This window comes from Diadema setosum, chromosome 12 (genome assembly GCF_964275005.1).
Source record: "Diadema setosum chromosome 12, eeDiaSeto1, whole genome shotgun sequence".
In the NCBI taxonomy this organism is placed as follows: Eukaryota; Metazoa; Echinodermata; class Echinoidea; order Diadematoida; family Diadematidae; genus Diadema; species Diadema setosum.
Window position 1 is genome coordinate 25,093,459 of NC_092696.1, and position 23,071 is coordinate 25,116,529.

At 37.7% G+C, this 23,071-nt stretch overlaps 1 protein-coding gene across 1 annotated transcript; it reads left to right on the top strand.

The window, feature by feature from the left end:
• The first annotated feature begins 201 nt into the window (after nucleotides 1-201).
• Nucleotides 202-19,725, top strand: LOC140235711 (fatty acyl-CoA reductase 1-like). Its single transcript, XM_072315724.1, has 13 exons — nucleotides 202-415; nucleotides 917-1,092; nucleotides 2,550-2,622; nucleotides 3,459-3,565; nucleotides 4,868-5,045; nucleotides 10,627-10,671; nucleotides 11,906-12,024; nucleotides 12,827-12,894; nucleotides 13,532-13,610; nucleotides 15,058-15,147; nucleotides 15,768-15,897; nucleotides 16,697-16,824; nucleotides 18,381-19,725. The coding sequence occupies exons 1-13, from the start codon at nucleotides 221-223 to the stop codon at nucleotides 18,547-18,549; spliced, it is 1,557 nt and encodes a 518-aa protein (XP_072171825.1). The 5' UTR covers nucleotides 202-220; the 3' UTR covers nucleotides 18,550-19,725.
• The last annotated feature ends 3,346 nt before the right edge of the window (nucleotides 19,726-23,071 follow it).

Here is a 23,071-nt window from a genome sequence, read left to right on the forward strand (position 1 = left end):
TTGAAGACCTGATAAAGACAACTCTTCAGAACAACTATCCCAACTGGAATGGTTCGAAAGAATGTGTTTATTGTACCTGGTATTCAACATGTGTCGTGCTCTCCTTTCCTGACTTATTGTTTTCTCTTCTGTTCCTCAAGTAACAGAAACCATGCATTTTCTACCTTCTTTTTTTTTTTTTTTATTTCAGAAGCTAAGCATCCCAACCACCACCGGCAGCATGGCCCACTGCTCCATCGCTGACTTCTACGCTGGCAAGACCCTGATGGTCACCGGCTCCACTGGTTTCATTGGCAAGGTGATGCTGGAGAAGCTAATGAGATGCTGTCCCAACATCAAGAAGGTTTTCCTCCTCATCCGGCCCAAGTCTGGCCAACGAGCGGCAGCTCGCATTGACGAGATTACCTCTTGCGTGGTATGCATCTAAATTAATACTGTGGCATTAGTATAAATCAGAAATAATATAATTCATCATCACCAATCACATTTTGCAGTCATTATTACTTACAATTAGACACAAAAGAAATAAAGGATAACAATGTTTCACAACTTTGGCAAAGGTCATGACATTCAAAGTTTTGGTACCTTTAAATACAGTACCAGCATTTGAAGGATATTTGCTCTTACAAACCACATTGAGAACACTGAAAATATTTAGCAGGTTTGTTCACATGAAAATGTTACTAAAATTAGTTTTGATGCTCATATTTTCTTGTCTTGGCATGTGTTAATCTCAGATAGTGCCAGTGACACAAACATATGTTAAGTGCCAGTGATGAGAGGGTTTATTGTCATCTGCAAAAGAAAGAAAAGTTTGAAAAGACTGTTGCAACTTAATTGTACTCAGTCCATTTCTTGCACATACTTTGTTTTTTATTTCTCTGGTGATTTGCCCTTTCTGTCTGGAACTTTACAGTTGTTTGACAATGTCCGAGCTGCCCAGCCAAACTTCAAGTCCAAACTAGTCCCCATAGAGAGTGATCTGACTGAACCAGATCTGTTGCTCAGTGAAGCCGACATCAAACTTCTACAAGAAGAGGTGGAACTTGTGTTCCACCTCGCTGCAACCGTCCGATTCGATGAGAAATTGTCGTAAGTCCATCTTTACTCACATGTTGGGGCAAACAAGCTTTCAAAATATGAACAGGATGTGGTTTTCAGCAATGCTGTCTTGGCACTTGGAATAAACTCAGTGCATTTTTGTGAGACTTTCAACCAGTTTATATATTTTGACATACCCTGCAGATACAGATTGAATCTTATTCAGTGTATAGTACATTAATCTGCCAAGGAATCGATTACAATGATGCAAACTTTAATAATTGATGAAACTTCCCATTACATGTTTATGTACAGTTTTGTTAGATTAATTATAGCATTAACTCATATTAAAGAAGTTCACATTTCCTTGAAAAACTTTTTTTAAGCAGCCAGAATTATAGTAAAAGTAACCTCTAGTCTGGAGAAGATCATTCTATGGAAACAGTTTAAAGTCTAACAATCTTATCATTTCATTGATTGTACATTTTATAGTACATTTTCCTTTTACAACTATATATCTAGCTCACCGTATAACACATAAAATGATTATATAAACACACTCTCGAAGTGTGATTATGGCTTTAATTTCTGGTTAATCACTCTCATTTTACTTTTCCCCAGTAATTGCAATGCACATCATGAGTATTGTTACTTTAACCATGCAGACTACCCTATCATTGCTATGCCAGGCAAGCCTGAAGTGGCACACTGATTAGCTTTGAGGTGTCATTTCAATTTTTGTGTTACACTCGCCATTAATTCTAAAAAGACTGTCTATTACAATAAAAAAGAATATATGTCTGGCCCTGAATATCTGCACCTCTACAATCTAACTATTTAAGATAGGCAGTTGTTCTGTGATCTTTGTGTTTGTGCAGAACTCAAGTCATTGTACCAATGTACACTGCACGCAGAATGGGTACATAGGTAGATGTCTTTTAACAATATTGTCTTAGATCTGTCTTTTGTTCATTCTGTTAAAGGCACAGATCAATGACCGCTGTTAAAAAACAAAAACAAAAGATTCAATAATGGAAAGGTTAATTACCTTTTTACACATATTGAGGAAAGTAGATGACCTTCAAAAAAGCTGATAAAGAAAAGATCAAGAATCTTGAATGACTCATTCGCGCAACTATGGAATCACATATGAAACAAAAGTCTGATTTTCAGTTGTTTGCCGTTCAGCTATGTGTATGTGTAGTGCTATCCTGGCTTACATAAACATGGATGAGTGTTGAGAGACCAGAAAACCTTTGATGTGCCAATTTCAAGCCAGCATCCAAATACACATGTTTAGATACTGTAATTGGCAAAAATTAGTTGTAGTAATGATCCCCAAATATTACATGCTGAAGATATTGAGAGAGTGAAGGAAAAAGATATGCCCCCTCCCCATTAGGATTTGATCTGTTGTATGTTTCTTTACGAAGCAAAGACAGTAAACTTGTCCTGTAGATTTTTTTTAATGACTCAAATTTGTTTTTCATGTGATTATTGTCTTGAAGGTTGTCGTTGAGACTCAACGTTCGTGCAACGAGGAAAATCATTCAGCTGTGCAGGGGAATGAAGAAATTAGAGGTAAAAAGATTAACGTTGACAGGGAAATTTGCATCAAGGAGAAAGAATTTTTGCAAGGAAAGCATTATGTACGGGCAACATATTGTTGAAATTGTGACAATTCCGAAAGAGAAGATTGAATTTTCTCTGTCAAGTTGTCAGTGGTTATGAAAATAAAGCCCTCTAGGTCATTAGATTTTGACCATTCTTGAGTATATTTTCTTATCTGCTTTGCATATAGAGTAACATAAGAAATTTATTTGAATTTACATGATGGAATAGACTTGCAATTCTATTTTGAGGATGAGCAAGAATACAATGTATGTACTTGTATGTATATAAACATACAATGTGCATTTCAAGTATTGCCACCATGATTTGTGAAGGATACCATACCCTAACTGAATGGATCTCCATACAGTGTATGTTCTCTTGCATTTGCTCGTGCAGAGAGCATTCAAGGAGGCCATTGGTGGGTTTTGCATCTAGTTTTCTTTTCATCTTGCCATTTCTCCTTCCTGAAGAAGACTAGGAGAGCTTAGTGCTAGATAGTGTAACAACATCTCCATAGGTTTGAGATTTGAGATAGAAACTTAAAGAACTTCTTGTGTCATCATAAGTGTTAGTGAAAACAGTGTAAAGAACAAACCTTAACTAACTGCCTTACAGCCGACTTGAGCTGGTCTTAGTGGAAGGTTTTTTGACATGGTTTAATACTGTGTTTGCTCCAAAGTGAGGGGCATTACGAAAACTCAAAATCTTATCAAATTTGTGTGGAATAGTTTTAATATAGGCATTAATAGTGATCTGAGATGTTTACACTCTTGCTATATCTTTTTTTTTTTTTTTTTGTGAAGGTACTGCAACATGTCTCTACCGCCTACGCTAACTGTGACAGATCAAAGATTGATGAGGTTGTGTACCCACCACCAGTCGACCCATACAAGATTCTTGATGCTGTCGAGTGAGTCTTCTAGAAATTGTTTCCTTTGTAGTCCTCCTCTTTCTCCTCCTCCTCCTCCTCTTCTTCTTCTCTTTTTTTCTTCTTCTTTCCCCTCCTCCTCTTCCCCTCTTCCTCTTCTTTCTCCTCTTCCCCTCCTAATCTTCCTCCTTCTCTTCTTCCTTCTCCTCTTCCTCCTCCTTCTTCTACTCCTTCATGCTATCAAGTGAGTCTTCCAAAGATCATTGTCTTTGTAGGCTCTCCCTCCATCTCTTCATCTTCTTCCTCTTCTTTCTCCTCCTCTTCTTCTTCCTGCTCTTTTTTTCTCTTCCTCCTCCTTCTCCCCTCCCCTCTTCCTTCTTCTACTCCTTCATGCTATCAAGTGAATCTTCCAGAGATTATTGCCTTTGTAGTCCTCTTCCTCCTCCTCCTCTTCATCTTCTTCCTCTTCTTTCTTCTCCTCCTCCTCTTTTCTTCTTCCTCTTCTTCTTCTTCTTCTTCTTCTTCTTCTTCCTCCCCCTCCTCCTCACCATCTTCTGCCCTCTCCTACAGAATTCCCTCACTAAGGTTCAAGCTGTGGAATTTTAACCCGTTGAGGATGGGCTGATTTTACTACAACACGCATTTCCCATAGACACCTGCCTGAGTATACTTGGGACTCGTCCTCAACGGGTTAATTTGTAGTGATGTACACTGGAATATTAGTAGGTACAGTGTACTATGGAGAATCTAATTTGTACAATTGTTAAATGCAATATAGATAATACAGGTGAGTACAATATTTGCAAACAGAGTATAACATTCTCTACAATTTTTCATGCTTAAGAAAAAAGGGGAAAAGATTTGAACAAAGAGAGTATGAAATTTTGCGCTACGCTGTTTACGCCTTTAATATGGCTGTAATAGGCGTGCACAACTTGTTTAAATGAAGGAAAGTTTGTTCTTATTGGATTGCATGTATCAGTCCTTAAAAAAAGTGAAACAAACCCAATCTCATGATACAGTGTATATGGCATTGTGTTTGAGGAATTTGGATCGTGGTTGTGTCACAATATCCTGTCAGAAAAGAATGATGCCATGTTCAAATTTTAGTGGTCTTTTTGGCAGCAGTGTCATGTGACTAATAAATGAAATTGCATAATTTAAGTTCTCCTGATTTTAGCGATAAAATATGTGACTACAGCATAGTATACTGTTATATCTCAAAATCTGCAGGTATGAAGCACATGTACAGTGCTATTTTTTTATTGCAGAATGGTTTGTGATTTAAAAAAAAAAAAAAAAACTTTGAAAGTGCATTTTGTCTGTTCACTCCCGATGTACCAGTTGGATGTCGGAGGACATGGTGGAGATGTTAACGCCCAAGCTGCTGGGGAAGCGGCCCAACACATACACCTTCACCAAGGCCCTGGCTGAATACATTGTGGTGGAGGAGGGCAGGGGGTTGCCAATTTGCATCACACGACCGTCGATCGTTGTAGCATCGTGGAAAGAACCTTTCCCTGTAAGTCTTGAAAATGGATCAATGCGTTTATAATGCTACTTGGTGCACAAAAATTAGAGTGTTCAAAGGAATTTGTAACTTTGCTTGATTTATTTTCGTAGAGAGCTACACTGGCTGCACTGGCTTCTCATCTCACAGCTGATGAATATGATTTAAGCTCTTGCTAATTGCATACAAGGCACTCATTAGGACAAGGCCGTAGTTACATTGCTTAACTAAATTAAATTAAATTAAATTAAATGAAGTTAAATTAAATTAAGTTAAATTATATTAAATTATATCAAATTAAATCTCACAGAACTCGTAATCTATGCAGTTCTAAAGATACCCTTCTTTTACAAATCCCATTATGTAAAACAAAGATCACATCAGGAGACCCGTGGACCTACCACACACATGGACATTCATGGCTTGCTAATTAATTTGTACACCTGTTTCTGTCAAAGGCGTCACAAAAACATTTTAAACATGCTTTCCTGCTTTGATCCAGTCTTGTCCACAGACAGCCAGCCTGGATAAAAACAAGATGGTGCTTTGAGAAATCTAAGAACTGCATGTGTAGAAGATAGTAAAGCTCTTAAATAAAAAAAAAAAAATTAAAAATGCATGTACAGTTGTAGTGTATATTGCAAAATCATCGCTAAAGCAATTGCATTTACGAAATACAAGTACTTAACAAGAAAAAGCAAAGAATTAGGCAGGTTGACTGTGCTTTGTAATTTATTTTTTCCCCATTTGTCGCACATTGTTTCAGAGTAAACATGGACAGTAACAGGAGACGACATGCTTGTCTCGCCATTCAGGGATATTACATGTGTGGCCACAAGTGTCCACTTCAGTAATTAGCAATTTTGTGACACAAAGTTTGTCCTTGTTTGAGGTTTGCTGCTCCCCATCATTGGCGTTTATTCAAAGGCAGTTGAGTCTGAAAAGGCACCTCAGCCAAATAGGACCGAAATGAGGGAAACGGTTCTTTTGTCAGTGCCGATGAACGATTACACAATCTTCATTGTCCAAATGGCTGAATGTACTGATTAAGATGCACATAATCAGATGGTGATGACGGGATCAAAGAAAGACCTCCGTTCACAGTCCATGCATGTGGTAGGTCCATGGGAGACCAAGCATTTGTCTGTAACAGCCCCCAAATTGAGGAATACATGCAACTTACCATTAGAAATCAGGAAATCCAAAATTGCAGTGTCAGTAAAAATTTGAGACTTAAAACCCTTTTTTTCATTTAGTTGTGCATTGTTGTTAAGCACGTCAGAAGATCTTTCACCATAGGAGAATGTATCATTGACTGAGAACCAAAAGGGTATTATCGCAATGAGGGGGGGGGGGGGGGGGAGTATTTTATTATTAGTATCACATTGTAGAACTTGATCTCCTCTACATTATGGTGTCAATTTTAGATTATTTTCATTTTAGTAAAATGTTAAAAATCAAAACCACAAGGGAACTATTTTACCAAATATTTCAAACAATAGATAGTAAATCTACCCTTTTTTGGTTAAAAAAATTTTTTGTTTCATAGACATTGATTGTTTAATTTTTATTTACCCCATGCTAAAATCTAAGAATGTCATAGTGGCCTTATGGTTCTCAGCTGACGATATGTAACTGATATAGGTTCTGAGCTTTATAAAATTGATATCATTAGGCGATCTGTGATCACTTCCTGTATTTTCTTTCTTGTTTATTTTATTTATCTTTTCCTCAATTATTGTGTCCAGGTAAACTCAAAAGGTTCTTTTGATTTTCAACTTCAAGCTTACGTTGTATTTGTATCATGTCCTAAATACTATCAATCTAATGTATCAACGTGATCAGTCATCTGTGATGTTAGTATGACGTCGTGATCTAAAACCACGTTCTCAATATCTCCTAAATGGAATGGAGAGTTTCAATGAAATTTACATGTCATTTAGTTCAAGTCAAACTCTACCCATTCATGTCATTAAAATAAATTTTTTACATTGATGAACGCACACGTAAACATGCATTGAAATTTTGACTTACCCCAATCATCAAGCTCTGATTTTCAGCCAGATTTCAGTATGTTGTAGCTTGTTAAATTCTCTTTCAGGTACATAACCTCCGATTTTAAATTGGATGACGTCATCACCTCGAAAAAAAATTGATTGAAGGTAACTTTGTCAAATTTGACCATTTAAATGTGCAGTCCATTATTTCTCAAAATGCCAATTGACGTGATTGTGTTTATCAAGCACTAGCTCACTTATCCTTCCTTGAATTTCTCCCAAAATTTGATATCTTATAGCTAGCTTTACACTATCGGAAATGTGCCTCCCATTTTTTTTTTCATTGGATGTTGGGACCATGTTGAAAAAATCGGTTGTAAGTGAAACTTAGCTTCGATGTAGGGAGATATTGCGCATTGTCGTCGTCTGCTCAAGCTCATATTTAAGCATTGGGTTCGTCAGTTTCTATGCTGTCTCACCGGCTGATGTTTATAAAGAATGTTACTGTGGAGTCTAAGCCAGTGGTGAAAGAGACTTGTGCAGGATTCGCAAGCGAGGGTTGGTGAAGATGGAGGATGTTGGAGATACTCCTTTCTTCTTCTGCGCTTTATCTCCTCGTTTTGTTGTCTGTTCTGGTAGAAGGAGTTGGTTCCATTACAGATGGCAGTTATATTTTCCAGGCTGTCCTGTTTATGGCAATCTGTTCCAATGAGGATGGCTGGATGTTAAGTTTGAGCCAGGGTCTATTTCAGCTGATCTCTACAATGGAATTTTGGCCCTCCTCTGGTCTTGTTCCAGTTGTAAGTTCTCCGTAGAGCGTGATCTTTAGGGGACGGGAGGGCTACATAATACATATGCTAAACATGACCTGCCCAGCGGAGACAATGGTGAAAAATGGGGCTTCCGTGCTTGGAAGTGAGGCGTGGCAAAGAACCTCATTGCTGGTAATGTGATCTTCCCATCCAATATTGAGGATCTGTTGTAGCTTGGATTGCTTGACGTGTTCAAGGCGCTTGATGTCACAGTGGTACAGTGTCCAGGTCTCACAAGAGAAGAGTAGACAAGACACTGGCATGGAATACCTTGATCCTTGTCCGGATGGTCAATATGTGCTTGAGGAACACACATCTGCAGTGTCTACTGAAGGCAGAGTAGGCTGTCTCGATCTGGTTCTGGCCATGTCCTTTGCTTATATTGGAAATGTTCAACTTCTTCTAGGGCTTTGTCAGGGATGGGGGACTCTGTCAAAGGCTTTGTTGAGATCCTAGATGAACATTGTAGGCTGCTGTTGTTCTTGACTCGTCCTGAGTGTGTGAGTGGTTGTTAGCATTCTCTGGAAGTGGGCATCCAGCAATCAAGGATTCTCTTAGTGTCAGTTATTGTATAGAGCCAGTTGTGTTCGTCAGGCCGCCTGCTGATAACCATGTGGGGGCTCCTCGGATGCTGGATAAAAGCGGCGCAGATCAAGAAGGGAGATATGGCAGTCCCGTCTGTGGACTTTGTCAGGACATGGTTGAGGGTGTACCCAGTGCGTGGACCAGGGGTGTTTCCAGGTCACCTTCTGTCGCTTTGGGAGACAAACTAGGGAGTTGGTAATGAAGAGTTCCTGTTCAGCGCAAAGACCTAGGAGGAACTGACTATTGGCATTGCACTTCCTTATATTGAGATGACCAAGAATGCCGTTCCACCACAGTGAACATGACCGACTCTGGCATTAAAGTGTCCTAGCACAACAAGTTTGACACATGCTGAGACTGTCTGGATTGTGCGGTCTAGCAAGTTGTAGAACGAGACCTTGACATCATCTTCAGGCATAATGGTAGGGGCGTACACCAAAATCAGCATAAGGAATCTGTGTTGAATGAGTGGGATTTGAACAGCAGTTAGGTGTTCATTGACAACAGTTAGGATGAGTCTGTATTGGGCTACAACCTGCATATTGATGGCAAGCCAACTCCATGGATGTGTGGTTCAAAGGATTTTGCCCTTCCCAAAAGATCTCTGATGTTGCCTTCTCTGGGTAGCCTAGTTTCGCTCAATGCTGCTGTGTTGATGTTTCTGTGCAGACGAGGGCTGTACGTCACTCCGCACAATTCATATCACTCTTGTCATGGAGATGTGGATATTGCAGGTTCTAAATGTGAAAGCCTTTGAAAGAACGGATTTAGTTGTTGATGAATGCACAGTACGTGTTGTGTGTGTAGGGAGGTGTGTGTGAGGGAGACACCTTATTGGTGTATGTGTGGAACCTACAGTTTATCCTGCTTGAGATATGGGGGTTTGAGGCTCATGGGTTGTGTTCTTTTTCTTTTTTTCCTGCATTTTCCCCTTTTCTTGAGTCACATCTTATTTTCCCTTTGAAACTATATTTAATCAGATTTTTTTGTTTAGTTTTTTTTTTAATTCTACATTTTACCGAAACCATATTTTTCCTTTCTTTCTGCTACTTTTATTTGCAAAACCTCAAGAACAGCAGGCCACATCATCCCCTTATTTTGCACATGTTTAATCATTTAATAGCATAACAACTGCATGCTTTGTAAGATACCATCTTGGCTTTGTGAATTGTGGTCAAAAGTCATAAATGCTTCATCCAGAATCTTTAGTGAATGCATGCCCTATCACTCCCATCAATACACATAGACCGTGTTACATGGATCATTTCACGAAATTATGACTTTTTGCTCAGATGCCATCTTGACTGTGCAAAACTAGGTTCAGAGGTGAAAAATACTTCATTCTTTATTGTGTTTAGTATATGTCGTATCTCCCCCCTTTTTGTTTTGCTCACATATAGACCATATTATATGTGCCACATCATTCCATAATTTATTTGTATGAAATGATCCATGTCTTTGCTTTTGTTTTCATTTCATTTTTTTTTTTTTTGCACAAATATCTTCCTAGCTGTACAAATTAATAAAGTGCTTAGCGCCTTATCACTCCCACATTTTGCACACACAAAATTAATAATAATGATAATAACAGTTATTTATATAACGCTATATCCACAGAAGTATCAAAGCGCTTAGAAGTAAAAATGCATCCATTTTTATGTTATGGCTGTGTTTAATTTTACATGAGTCATTTCATGAAATACCGACCTCGTGGAGCTGATTCTGTCTTGGCTATGTGAATTATGGTCAGAGCTCAGAATTATTTCTCTTTGTAATGGATCGCTTGATTCGTCAGTCTTGACAAGTTTCTAGATCTGGTTATTTTCATCTTTAATTTGTCATTTCTTGTCCACCTTGTGGTACGAATAAATCAATGTGAGGTCAAAAGAATGATTGATTTGTTGGAGTAACCCCTGAATTGCAGGATATGAATTGAACAGTGTTTGTGTATTCTTTTTGTTATAATCCCTTTGGCATATTGTTGTCCAAAAAAAAAAAAATCAATCAATCAATCAAACAAACAAACAAACTTTCAGACTGTCACTTCCATACTGTATTGTGGAGACAAGAATGAGCACTTGATAAAAAGAGCCTGTTGTTACTGTAAGAATGTTGTGTGTCACATTCATGTTTGGTGAGATTGTCATCCAAAGGAAATATTAACTCATTCATGTGGATCTAATTCTTCCTGCTTTCCAGGGATGGATTGACAACTTCAATGGACCAAGTGGATTATTCATTGCTGTAAGTAATGCATGGCTTGATTAATTGAATTGATTGACTGATTGATAGACTGAGTGAAAAAGAAAGGCACAAAGGAGAAATTGGTGGACAAATTGAGAAAAAAAAAACAACAACAGAGATATAGATAGATGGGTATAAAAAATATAATTGAAAAGAGATGAGAGACCTAAACATTCAGCATGAGCAGGAACAAGGAATGTCTGCATGCATTTTAATTTCACAAATTTTGCGAGAGCCAAGATTTGTGAAATTTAAATGCATGCGAAAGTTATTGTCTACAGTGTATGCATTGAATAACAGTGGCAATTCGCAGAAATTCCATGCCGCGCAAAAGGCCTAGGACTCCAATTTGCGAAAAATATCATGCCGTGAATACAAATTTTGCTCTAAAGTACAACAATTTGATGGTGTCTTCATATTCTTTGTTGCAATTTTGAATGATCTATGAATGTGTAGTTAACTTTACTACAGGTCCCTATCAAGTTAGGTTCAATAAGCATTTCAGTGAAAGCGTAATGCTGATAATATAACTCCATTATATTTGCCTCATTTAAGAGAAAAAAAAAATCTTTTCCGTGTACCAACCAACAGCTTTTGATTGGTTTTAATCATATCATGCTCTTGAACATACAACTTGAATGTATGTAAAGTTGATTTTTTGTTTGTTTGTTTTTTTATTTCTGATAATCTGCTGTACTGGTTATGTTGATATTGATACCAAGATCTTCTCCTGGAGGAACATATTTGCTTACATCCATCCTTTTAAGGTCGTGTTTACCTTTGGGATCAGTGATTTTAAAAAATGCTCAAGATATCACATTTGATGCATATACCAGTATGTGAAGGTTAGCTGTATCACAAAACATCCTACCATATAAAATTTTTGCAATGTAGCCTAAAATATAAGGAAATATCACCATTCTTCTCAGTGAACTGTAACTGTAGACAGTTTAGTCTGGAAACATTTTTATTATAACTATTATTCACATTTTGTATATTTAACAATACTTAACATCGATTTTACTGGTCCAAATTTTTACATTGGTTGTTTCTATCCCTAACTCACATTTTAGAACTATTTTGAAGCACTAATGCTTGGTTTTTGTTTCATCTGCAAATGGTAAATTATGCCTTTAATAGATAGTGGTATAGAGGTATGCTACAGATTTTATAAATTGATACTCGCCAGCATTTGATAAGGCTGCTCATAACATTTTTTTGAATCCCCCCTCAGGTTGGCAAGGGACTCCTGCGTATGATGATAGGTGATGCTGAAGCCATTGTTGATTTCTCACCCGTGGACTTTGTGGTCAACATGATGATTGCAGCAACGTGGCACACTGGAGTTCAAAAGTGAGTGTTTTTTAAGCCCTCCAGTGTTTGTTGTCGACAATTTGTTTTTCTCAGTTTATAATAAACTAGACACCCTTCATCAGATCACAGTCAGCTAGATTATATTGCCTGATTGCTGTCTGAAATAATTCTCTGAACATAATTATATGAACATCATTTTCTTGTCATTCTGGTGGATATGTGGAAATAAATGATCAAATAGTAAAGGAAGCTAAAATATCGTCATTGTTGTGTTGCCATGCTGAATGGTCTGTGTGATCTTTCACAGTCAAACCTATCTTAGGAACCACCTGTCTCTAGCAGTCACCTGCCGTAGGCCCTATATATGACCACTAGAAACAATTTCCTCCGAGAGAAAAAGCATGTTAAAGAACTGGTCTATAGTGGCCACCTGTCTATAACGGCCACTTTTTTTCCTCCCTTGGGTGGCCACTAGTGACAGGTGTGACTGTATTTCATCATCCTGATTCTGTTCAAGTGAGCACGATTAATTTTGAGTATAATTTGTGGTCCAGTGGATGCTCCATGAATAGGAAATGTAAATACATAAAGATAATATCAGAATTATTTCTTTTTAAAGAATTTACCGTTTGAAAAACACATTAACAATGGTATTCTGCAGTGTCTAGCTGTATTCAATGAGTAGGATATTTATGTGAACACCAGGAATATAATGTTATCATTGTTTCTTGCACGAGTAGAGAAATTTGTGAAGCACCATCCTTGAATAGGATGTTTCTGAGCAAGGAACATTATCAATGAATACACGTATCTCTGTGTCTTATACCGTCTCTTTCTACAGACCTCCCTCAATCCCAGTGTATCATTGTGTCACAAGTCCAGTGAACCCGGCCCACATGAGTACTATAGGTGAGTGGCTGCAGTGAAACTTCATTCATTCATTCATTCATTGCGGGGGTGGATCCAGGAGTTTGTAAGGGGGGGGGGGGGGGGGGGGGGGGTGAGCAAAAAATATCTCTGGTGCCACTTCCGGGTTTAATCAGCTGACAAGCAAAAAAAGGGGGGGGGGAGCTTCTGTGCCAAGGGGGAGGTGCGCCCTCCTGTATCTACCACTGCATTCATCCGTCTGTCCGTCCGTCCGTCCGTCCATCCATCCGTCCGTTCATTCATTCATTCATTCATTCATAAATTCACTTTAAATTTTTCTCCTTTTCCAGCAGAAACATATATTTTACTGGTATGTAAGCTCCTCGGGTCATAGCATTGAGTTTAGATCCCTTCAGCAACTAATATCAACCATGCCCCGAAAAGCAGTCCATATCTGCATATTGCAAGGTCAAATGCATGAATTACATCGCAATGTATAATAAAGTAAGTGTATAAGTTTGCAAGATATTGAAACTATGCCTCACTCCACTGGCTAATGATTTGATGTTTGTTTGTTTTTTTGTTGAAGAGGAACATATTACTACTGTTTAGTAAAGTAGCTGTAAGTGGAGTAGTGCATTTTCTTTTAGAGAAATGATTTTTGTTTGTACTTTGGCAGAAATGGTTCCGGACCTGTACAACAGGGTTCCACTGGAGAAGGTGTTCAGACGGCCCAGTGCGGGCTTCACCATGAACCCGTAAGAATCGTCATAATCCCTGTGACCTATTCACTCTTCATTAGCTGCCAGCTGGCTTTTGTTGTGTACCAAGTTATGAGCAATTTTATGAAAATGTAGCGAATATCTGTATAGAAATCTAAGTATATTCTGCTCTGTGAAACATTAATTTGGCTTGATTGTCATATCCTTGTAGATTTGCCAACAAAGTCAAGCAATAACTTTGAATTTTAGCAGCAGAGATCAGAAAAATATGTATCTATAGATTTTGTCAGTTGATATGCAGTTATTGTGTGAGCTGAGTGTGTTGGTTATGTTTGTAAGGGGGCAGTAGACTTAATCTATATCTTGTTCTTTGTTGAGATATTGATACAAGGGATGATGGAAAGTTAAGCACTCTTAAAGGACAAATTCACCTTCATATACATGGGAATTGAGAGAATGCAGTAATATATTAATAGAACACATCAGCAAAGGTTTGAGGAAAATTGGACAATCCATTCAAAAGTTTTGAAGTTTCACTGCCATCATCACTGGATGAGAAGACTACTACAGCTTGTGATGACATATGTGTAAGAACAATTGTTTTGTTGCATAATAAGAGAGCACTTGACTTCCCTCTTTCAGAAGGCAGGAGGAATAATATTACCCTTACCATACATCAGGGACAAGTCGTGGGAATATGTACTTTTTTCAAAAACTTAAAATTTGTGAAATTCTTTATATTTTCCTCATCTCGTTAGATGCTTGTAACATCATAAACTGTAGTAGTCTTGTCATCCAGCAGTGACTGCCCAGAAACTTGGATTGTCCAATTTTCCTCAAACTTTCACTTTAGTGTTCTATTAACATTGCTGCATTCACTCAATCCACTTGTATGTGAGTTTGTTACACTTTAACTTGTGAGCAGAGCTACAAAGTCTCCCTGACTCTGGAAGGCTCCCTGAAAAGTGAAATATCTCTCCATGTCCTAACAATGGAATATCAAAGTTTTCTTGCATTGGTATATATTCATTCATTTATTTTTTATTTATCTCTTTTTTTTTTTTACCTATTGAGATACAGGTAGAACACAATTAGCTGTCTGGAATCTCCTGATTTTTGATGTGTGCATGCTGGCAGCCCAGCATGTCTGTAGATAGTTCTCAGGTTTGTGACTGATGGACAAATTGCCTTACATTGACGTAAATAAGCACTGAAGTGATCAGTGTTTTAGTAGTAGCCATGATGAAAGAAATCATGGGCATACAAGAGGTTGTAGGTTGAAATCCTGCTCGAGTATGTATGCCCATGATATCTTTTGTCATGGCTACTACTAGAACATTGATCAATTTAGTGCTTTTTTATGTTGATGTAGGGCAATTTGTCAATCAGTTGTAATGAAAACAATTCAATGCAAGAATGTCATCAATTTGAATTTTCTGGTTCGTTGAAATCTGTTTCACATATTTTCTTCCTTTTTATCCAGGATGACCTTTGAGTACTTCAACATGGTTGGTGCCAAAATCCCTGCCTATCTCATGGACTGCTACCTGAGACTACGGGGCAAGAAACCAATGTAAGTCTTTGTCTTCCAAAGGACTTTTGTATATGTGCATATTCGGTGACATTTTCATCATCAGTTACAAAGGTCTGTGAGACATCAGTTGTACATTTACCAAGACACACTGATAGTTATTGATTTAATATCAAAACAACTTGTAATCCTACACACAGTGGAATAAGACCTTGAATATGAGCAGGGCATATGATTTCTCAAAGATTGTATTGTCATGCAGTTTTGACATCCATTTAGGGATTTATATGGATCTTGTGTGAGTGTAGAAATGTGTAAGAGTATCAAAATTACAGAAATAGAGAAGAATCATACTCAGGGAGAAAATAAAGAGATTTCTGTGCTAAACTTTATGGGCTTACGTAATAAACCACTTGGCTCTTTTTCAGTCTTACTACTAAAGACAGTACCGGTAATAATTCACAATATTTGTTGCACAGCTGTTACCATAGAAACTAATCATTGCGTGTAACAATTATTGTGAGCTGTTTTATGATATGGAATCATTAAATGATGCTTATATTCTAAAATATATGCTGATTTTTATCTCATTATTTTGTGTGAATTATAGAGCAGTATCATGTTTTCTATTGATCTCACCTTCCTTTTCTTTTTGTTTTCAGGATGGCAAGATTGAACTCAAAGATTACCAGGATGGTGCACACACTCAAGTACTTCACTACCAACATGTGGGAGTGGACCAATCAGAACACAGCAGCACTCTCAGCCGCCATGAGTGAGGAAGACAGAAAGGTGAGGCCTCCCTCTCTCTTAACCCTCTCTTTCCTTTCGCTCCTCTCTGGATTTGTTTCTTAGCTCATAGTAGAAGGCTCAATCTTGGATGACAATTGTATTAGCTGATGCCATTTGACTCCCTCCCATCTTTTCTCCATGAAATTGACAAACTGGATCACTTTGAAGTCTCACTCAAAGCTCACATTTTCCACCAGGCATTCAATTGCTAACTCTCTTGGAGGAGTCTGTGCCTTTGAATGTTTCTTTAACAGATCTATGGCACTATACAAATGCTGTGGATCATCATCATCATTATCATTTGACTCTCTCGATACTACCAACTGTCTTTTTCAACACTATTTAGTTTGTCTTTTAATTTAGCATGTTTAGTAAGTTAAATTTTCCCAGTTTTGAACCAAAATATGATGAATTATATTTTTGACTGTGCCGTATGTTTTGTGATCTGTATAGGCTTGTAGCCCTACTGTGTAGAAAACATAGATGCTACTTTTTTTGCACTTACTAATGTGTGCTTTAAAGCGTGAGCTTCATTGAGATACAATGTATAGGTTGGTTAGTATTTCTAACATTGAATCTGAATAGCGTGTGACATTGTTGATTTTCTCCTGATGCCATTTCAAGCTTTTATGTGACAGACTCATGCAGATTTATCATCATCATCCAAAATTTATGCTACAAATTTTTGAAGATGGAACGTTTGCAGTTTGTTTACCATCAAGATGGATTTTGTGCTTGACATGTCTTCACCTATGATCTTTGCAATCTATAAAGCTTTCTTGTGATATTCTCTCTACAGACGTACTTCATCGACGTCAGGCCGCTCCACTGGCCGTCTTACCTGGAGGCTTTCTGTGTGGGCACCAAACGATTTGTCCTCAACGAAGATATGAACAGCCTCCCATCAGCCAGAGGACACATCAGGATGTGAGTATTTTACATGGGATGGAGACATGTTGAAAGATGGAGTGAGTTTGAAGGTCACTACACAGCAGCAATATATCAGTGAAGATCTGGGCACAATTGTGCATCTACAAGGAAAGTTACAACCATTTGATTCCAGTGTGCCATCTACATTATTTTAGTATATTGTAAAATGCTGCTCATCTGCCAATTTTTCCCAACAAAATGGAAGGATTGTCCTCAGTCATCTGGAAAAGATTTGCTAGAGAATCTTCAATTCTTTCACTCTATTCAAGAGAGACGAATTTATATCTCCAACGGAGGGTGCATTCATCACATCACTTCTGGCATAGAATTAAGATTTCCAAACAACTCTCAGGGAGTTTAAGGCATTGATAAACGCAAAGCTGTTTTGATTATGGAGTTAGAAATGCATTTCTGAAATGCTGAAAAAAGTACCTTCACAAACGCATTTGAGCCAGAAATGCGTTGCTGTAGAGTTGATAAACGCAAAGTTGTTTTGCTCGGCCACGCCATCCACTGCTAACTACACATCTCTGCTCCTTGGGTCAAACTGCACATTGGAGCTGCACTATGACAAATCAGTCCCCCCGATCGACTCGCGACAGAGTTGATAAACGCAACAACTCAAGAAGTGGGTCCTGAAAGGCGTTTGCAAATGCATTTTGATAGTTCGTACTGAAACATGTTTCAAACATGAAGAAGTCAATAAACACAGCCAGAGTCCATAAAAGTCATATTTAAATCTTGTGCCTTTTATGTTTCAAAGCTAATAGTGAGAATGATGTAATCATTGTTTTGATCAGGTGACTGTCAGTAGCTAGTTTTCAGCACTGGTAGGATAATGTGCTTCTCTGATTGCAGACATTCAAATGATAGAAATGCATCTTCCCAATTCTTCATGTGATTTTGATATCTTATGCCTTTTTTTTTTTCATTTATTTGACTGCTGTTATGAAAGACAGTATCACTGTGTGGTCAGTTCACTCCACAATGGATAGATAGATTTTCTCAGCTCAGTTCTCTTCTTTTTGCAGTTGGAATAAAGTATTAAAAGGATGAGCTACCTCTGATAATGAGGTACTGTATACACCATAATAATATAATCAACAAGTCTAATTTTCTGCTAATCAGGACTTCCTGTCATTGTAACTGGTTTAATTTGCAGTCATAGAGTACAGCATTGGATTGAGATATGTACAAATGCATGTTGCATTCAGGTTGAGATCAGAGTTAATAACACTCAACTAGCAAACTTGGCAAAAACATAAAAACTCTGCAAAATATATGGCAGATACAGTAATCGTGTGAATAATGGTTGTGAGAGCTGCATTGTTAACAACTTTCCCTACCAGATACTTAACCCGTTGAGGACGGGCTGATTTTGCTGCAACACGCATTTCCCATAGACACCTGCCCAAGTATTACTCTGGACTCGTCCTCAATGGGTTTAATACCATATGTTTTGTACAGTTCCACCAAGTTCCTATAGGCAGTAACTTATCAAGGGCTTACATCACCTTAGGCAAACTTTATATCATTTGTGTCTTCTCCCACAGGCTTCGCAACATCCGCTGGATGTTCAACACCTTCCTCCTCGTCATCATCTGGAGGTTTCTCATCGCCCGATCCCAGCTGGCAAGCAACCTGTGGGCTTTCGTCACGAACATCTTTTTCCGCTTCCTGCGTTCCTGTCGTGTCACCAGCATCATTGCCCGTGGTCACTGAAAGACGACTTTGCCCCCCGCTGCATGGAAATGGCGTGACATTCAGCATAGGAAGACCGTCATTTGACCTCCAGCTTCTTTCTGATGATGCAACTCTGATATCAGTTAGTGTGATACGGCGGACTGTTTCATAGGGAGCAGATGGAAAACCTACAGACTCTGCTTAAGGTCATGGCTCTCTCCATTCTAGCCTTTCTTTATCTACATCTTAAATCTATTTCTTCTTTCTGCTCTATCTACTTTACCTCCTCATGGTTACAATTTGTTTAAGACACCTTACATCAAGCTGGTGTGTCCGATGTTTGGCTAGGCCAAAATGAAAATACTGGCTTGGGCTTGAATGTTAATTCTGTGCTCAAATTAAGAATGATATTTCTAGTCAGGGAGTTGCAGTGTGGTCGAATCGTATTTGCACAAATTATAGAATGTTTAAAAGCAACTATTGAAAACTACCTATTCACCCTACATACGTCTGATGCTTTTACTTTCATGCAGATTTTGGTGTAGATCACATTAATTAGCTGTAAAAAAAGGTCAATTTAATGTGAACACACCACATTGTGATATGCAGTGCACACTGTGCTTGTCATCTCACATAAGAGATGAATTTCACTAATTTGTAGTTTGCCCTTATTTTCAAAGGGGGAGACATATGTATCAGCCTCTAGAGTTCTGTAAGATAAGGTTTCCAAGTGCTTTGCACATGACAGAACTTTTTGATACTAGAAGCTCTCCTTAGTCGAAGAATTTTAGCAAGATTTACTTGCCTTATTGTGCTGCAATTTTCTCAAAATTCTAAGAAAGAAAATTGTTTATAAGCATCACAGATGATACAAGTAGAGTTGGACCTACACATACTTGTAGGGATAGAATAGCGAAGCAGGCCTGGTTTGTTTAGCTTGTAAAAGCCTATTGTAATTATATATGAAGGTCGTCTATGTACAGGGTCAAGATTTTTGGGTGGTGTTTTATTGTTACATCCATTATGTAATTTCTGTTTGTTTTTTCTTTTCCTTTTACTCATGTGTGTACTCTCATACACTATATTATCTTTTATACCTTTGCGTCATCATGTATAATCTACAAGAATTATATTCACATGGCTGTTATTACTGATACTGTTACTTATATTCTGTGTTTGTTTGTACTCATATCTTGAGAGAGGGTCAAGAGAGTAAAAAAAAAAAATTCTCCAGGTTCTACAAATATGTCAATATCCTGAATGACACATTGAAACTGTTTCTGTTGTTGTTGTCTAATCATCCTCTTCTTCTTCTAGGTCTGCTGGTTAAATCTGCCTCCTTCAATTAGCTAAAGATTCTTGCAGACCTTGATTTGGTTTGTTGGTGGCAGCTGTTAGTCTCTGTGACCAGACTGTCATATGAAAACAGGGAAGTGCAATCTACAAATTTAGCAGGATGCAGTTTTAATGTGTATTTATATCAATTTATATTCTGCATCATATCGATAGTGTCAAAGACTTGAGCAATGCAAGAAAAGGAACAGAATACTTTACCAATATCATGTGCCTTGCAGGAATGCATCATCTTTTTTTTCTGTAACTACATTGTAGTTTAAGGAAGATGTCTCATGAGTGATGGACATCACTCTCTTTGAGAAAGTTTAAAACAATAATGCTATAATAAATGTCTTGTGTCTAGATTTATGTACATGGTTGCCGTAGAGTACTGTTAAGTGTTGCTTGAAGGTTTAGAGTAGAGTATTGTTATCTACGATTTCTTCTTTTTCAAAATTGATTTATGTTTTTGAAGTCTTATGAACAGATTTAGACACAGATATCTATCCACAGCAGGATCCTGTGGAATGAATAGATGATGAAATTTCTACAAATGTAGATGTATGTATTTCTTCAAATGTAGATACAGTATTTGTATACTCTAAAAAGATGAGAAAGATGTTGGATTTGTGTATTGCTATCTTACAGCCAAAAGTATTAGATTTTTCTCTTTTTATGCTTCCGCAACGAAGTGGCCGGAGGCATTATGTTTTCGGGTCGTCCGTCCGTTTTGTTTTTGTCGATATCTCAAGAACCGTGTGGTGGTTTTACATCAAACTTGGTATGAGGGTATATCCTTGGGGGATAATACTTTGTGTGGATTTTAGGGTCACAGGGTCAAAGGTCAAAGGTCACAGGTTATTTTGTGGGAAAAAAAAATGAAATTTCATGTTTTTCTCCATATCTCGCAAATGGTTCAAGGTATCTTCATGGTTCTTCATGGAACTTAGTATATATGCTTGTTCCAATGGGCAGTGATTATCTAGGGAAGTTGGGGTCATGGTTCAAAGGTCAGGGGGTCAAACGTCAAGGTGAACTCCTCAAAATATCACTACTTTCCTTATATTTATGCAATGCCTAAAGGTTTTTTTAAAAAAACTTGATGTATGCATGTATTACCCGATATATATTCTGTGGGAAGTTTCTTGCCAAAAGGTCAAAGGTCAAAAGGTCAAAGGTCAAGTGAAAGTGTTGAATTGCCCTTTTTCCTCCATATCTCAAAAGTAACTCAAGGTATCATCATGAAACTTACATATTTATGCATGTTCAACCTAACAGTGATTCTCTTTGGAACTGTGAGGTCAAAGGTCAAAGGCCAGGTTTAGATAATGCTATTTTCCCATTTGATACTGAAATTATACTTTTTCTCAATACCTGGAAATTACTCAATGCATAAACTTATAAAAGGGTCAAAAGTCAAGTAAAAATCATCAGTTCCCCAACCATTCATCAAATTGAACCTAGTTCTAGGAAAGTGAACATTCAGCACATTTGTGGCAAACCTGTCATTTTAATATTTTGCCAATTGTGTGAAACTGTCATCACACATTGTCAAGACATTGTACTATAGACCTATTAGGAGAACCATGCATTATGGCGGAGGCATATCAGTCGCCGTAGCGATATATCTAGTTTAAAAAGTATTTTGTTGCTTTGTCTGCTGGCACAAGGAAAAGTTTGACATACTTTATACATTATCCCAATCCACTCCTAGTAGATATTTCTATCATATCATCAAGTTCTCCATTGAGGTTTGCAATGGCTGCAATGAGACACGTCTATGTAAGGTTGGTTCTGGCTGGTCTGTACATGACGAGCACTGGTATGGCAGTGCCCTGACGACTGTCAGATTATCTGGAAACCTTGCTCCTCTTGGAATCGGAAGAATGGAAAGCAAATTAAATTAAATTAACACAAATGAGAAACTTTTCTGACCATTTAATGTTAAAAAGAAAAGAAAAATAGAAAATGTTCACATAAAAATGTAAACAACAGTACTCATGAGAAATAAATAATCATGTGCATAATACGTACATATATTTCGTGGTATATCATGGTATACTGGTGGAAGAGAGACAGAAACGAAATTCTTTTCCTTCTCTCCGTTTTTTTTCCTCTCTCTTTTCCTCTTTAACAAGAGAGCTTGTGTTTGTCTGTCCGTCTGTTCGTTTGTTTGTTTGTATAAGTCTGTATGTGTATGCAATTTTTATGTATACTGCATATCTAAGCAACTTGTTTCCTTGATGTTATTTAGTTGTTGTTTTTTTTTTTGTCCACGAGAAGACTGCAAAATGCAAGCTTAGCTTTCAGCACGTCTCCTCCATTTCCTGCAACTTTGATTGTAATTCAATTTCATCTGCTTATGTGATGCGTAGTATTGTTATACCCCCGCCACACAAAGTGTGAAGGGGGTATATAGGAATCACCGTGATGTTGGTCGGGTGGGCGGTCGGGTGGTCGGGCCATCTGTTGCAAAATCTTGCGTCGCGAACTCCTCCTACAGTTTTGAAGCAACTTAAATGAAAATTAGGGTAAATGATGATATTGAGGTATAGATGTGCAAGACATGTTTTTTGTGTTTGTCGGACAATGCGTTGCCATGGTAACCATAATTTTACCAAAACCTTGTGGATTGAATAACTTCCATAGTATTTAAGCAGTCAATTTCAAAATTGGTATCTATGATGATCTATAGGTGTAGTTATGCAAGACACTCTTTGTGTTTGTACTTGACAAAGCTTTGCCATGGTAGCCGCATGTTTTCTTCGAAATCTTGTGGAGTGAACAACTTCTACAGTTTTGAAGCAATTGAAATCAAATTTGGTAGGTATTATGGCCTTGAGGCATAGATGTGGAGCACAATTTTTGTGTTTGTCGGACAAAACGTTGCCATGGTAACCATAATTTTACCAAAACCTTGTGGATTGAATAGCTTCCACATCATTCAAGCAATTAAGGTCAAATTTAGTATGTATGATGATCAGGAGGTGTAGTTATGCAAGACACCAATGTGTTAATATAAGAAAAATGTGTTGCCATTGTAACCACTCATTTTTGTATCAAATTGAACCATTTAATCTATGAAGGTGAAATTTGGTGTGTATGATGCTCTTTAAGTGTAGTTTTGCAAAATGTCCTTTGTATTTGTATCGGACAATGCGTTGCCATGGTAACCGCATGTACTTTTTTTTTTTAATCCTGTGGAGTGAACTTCTTCCACAGTTTT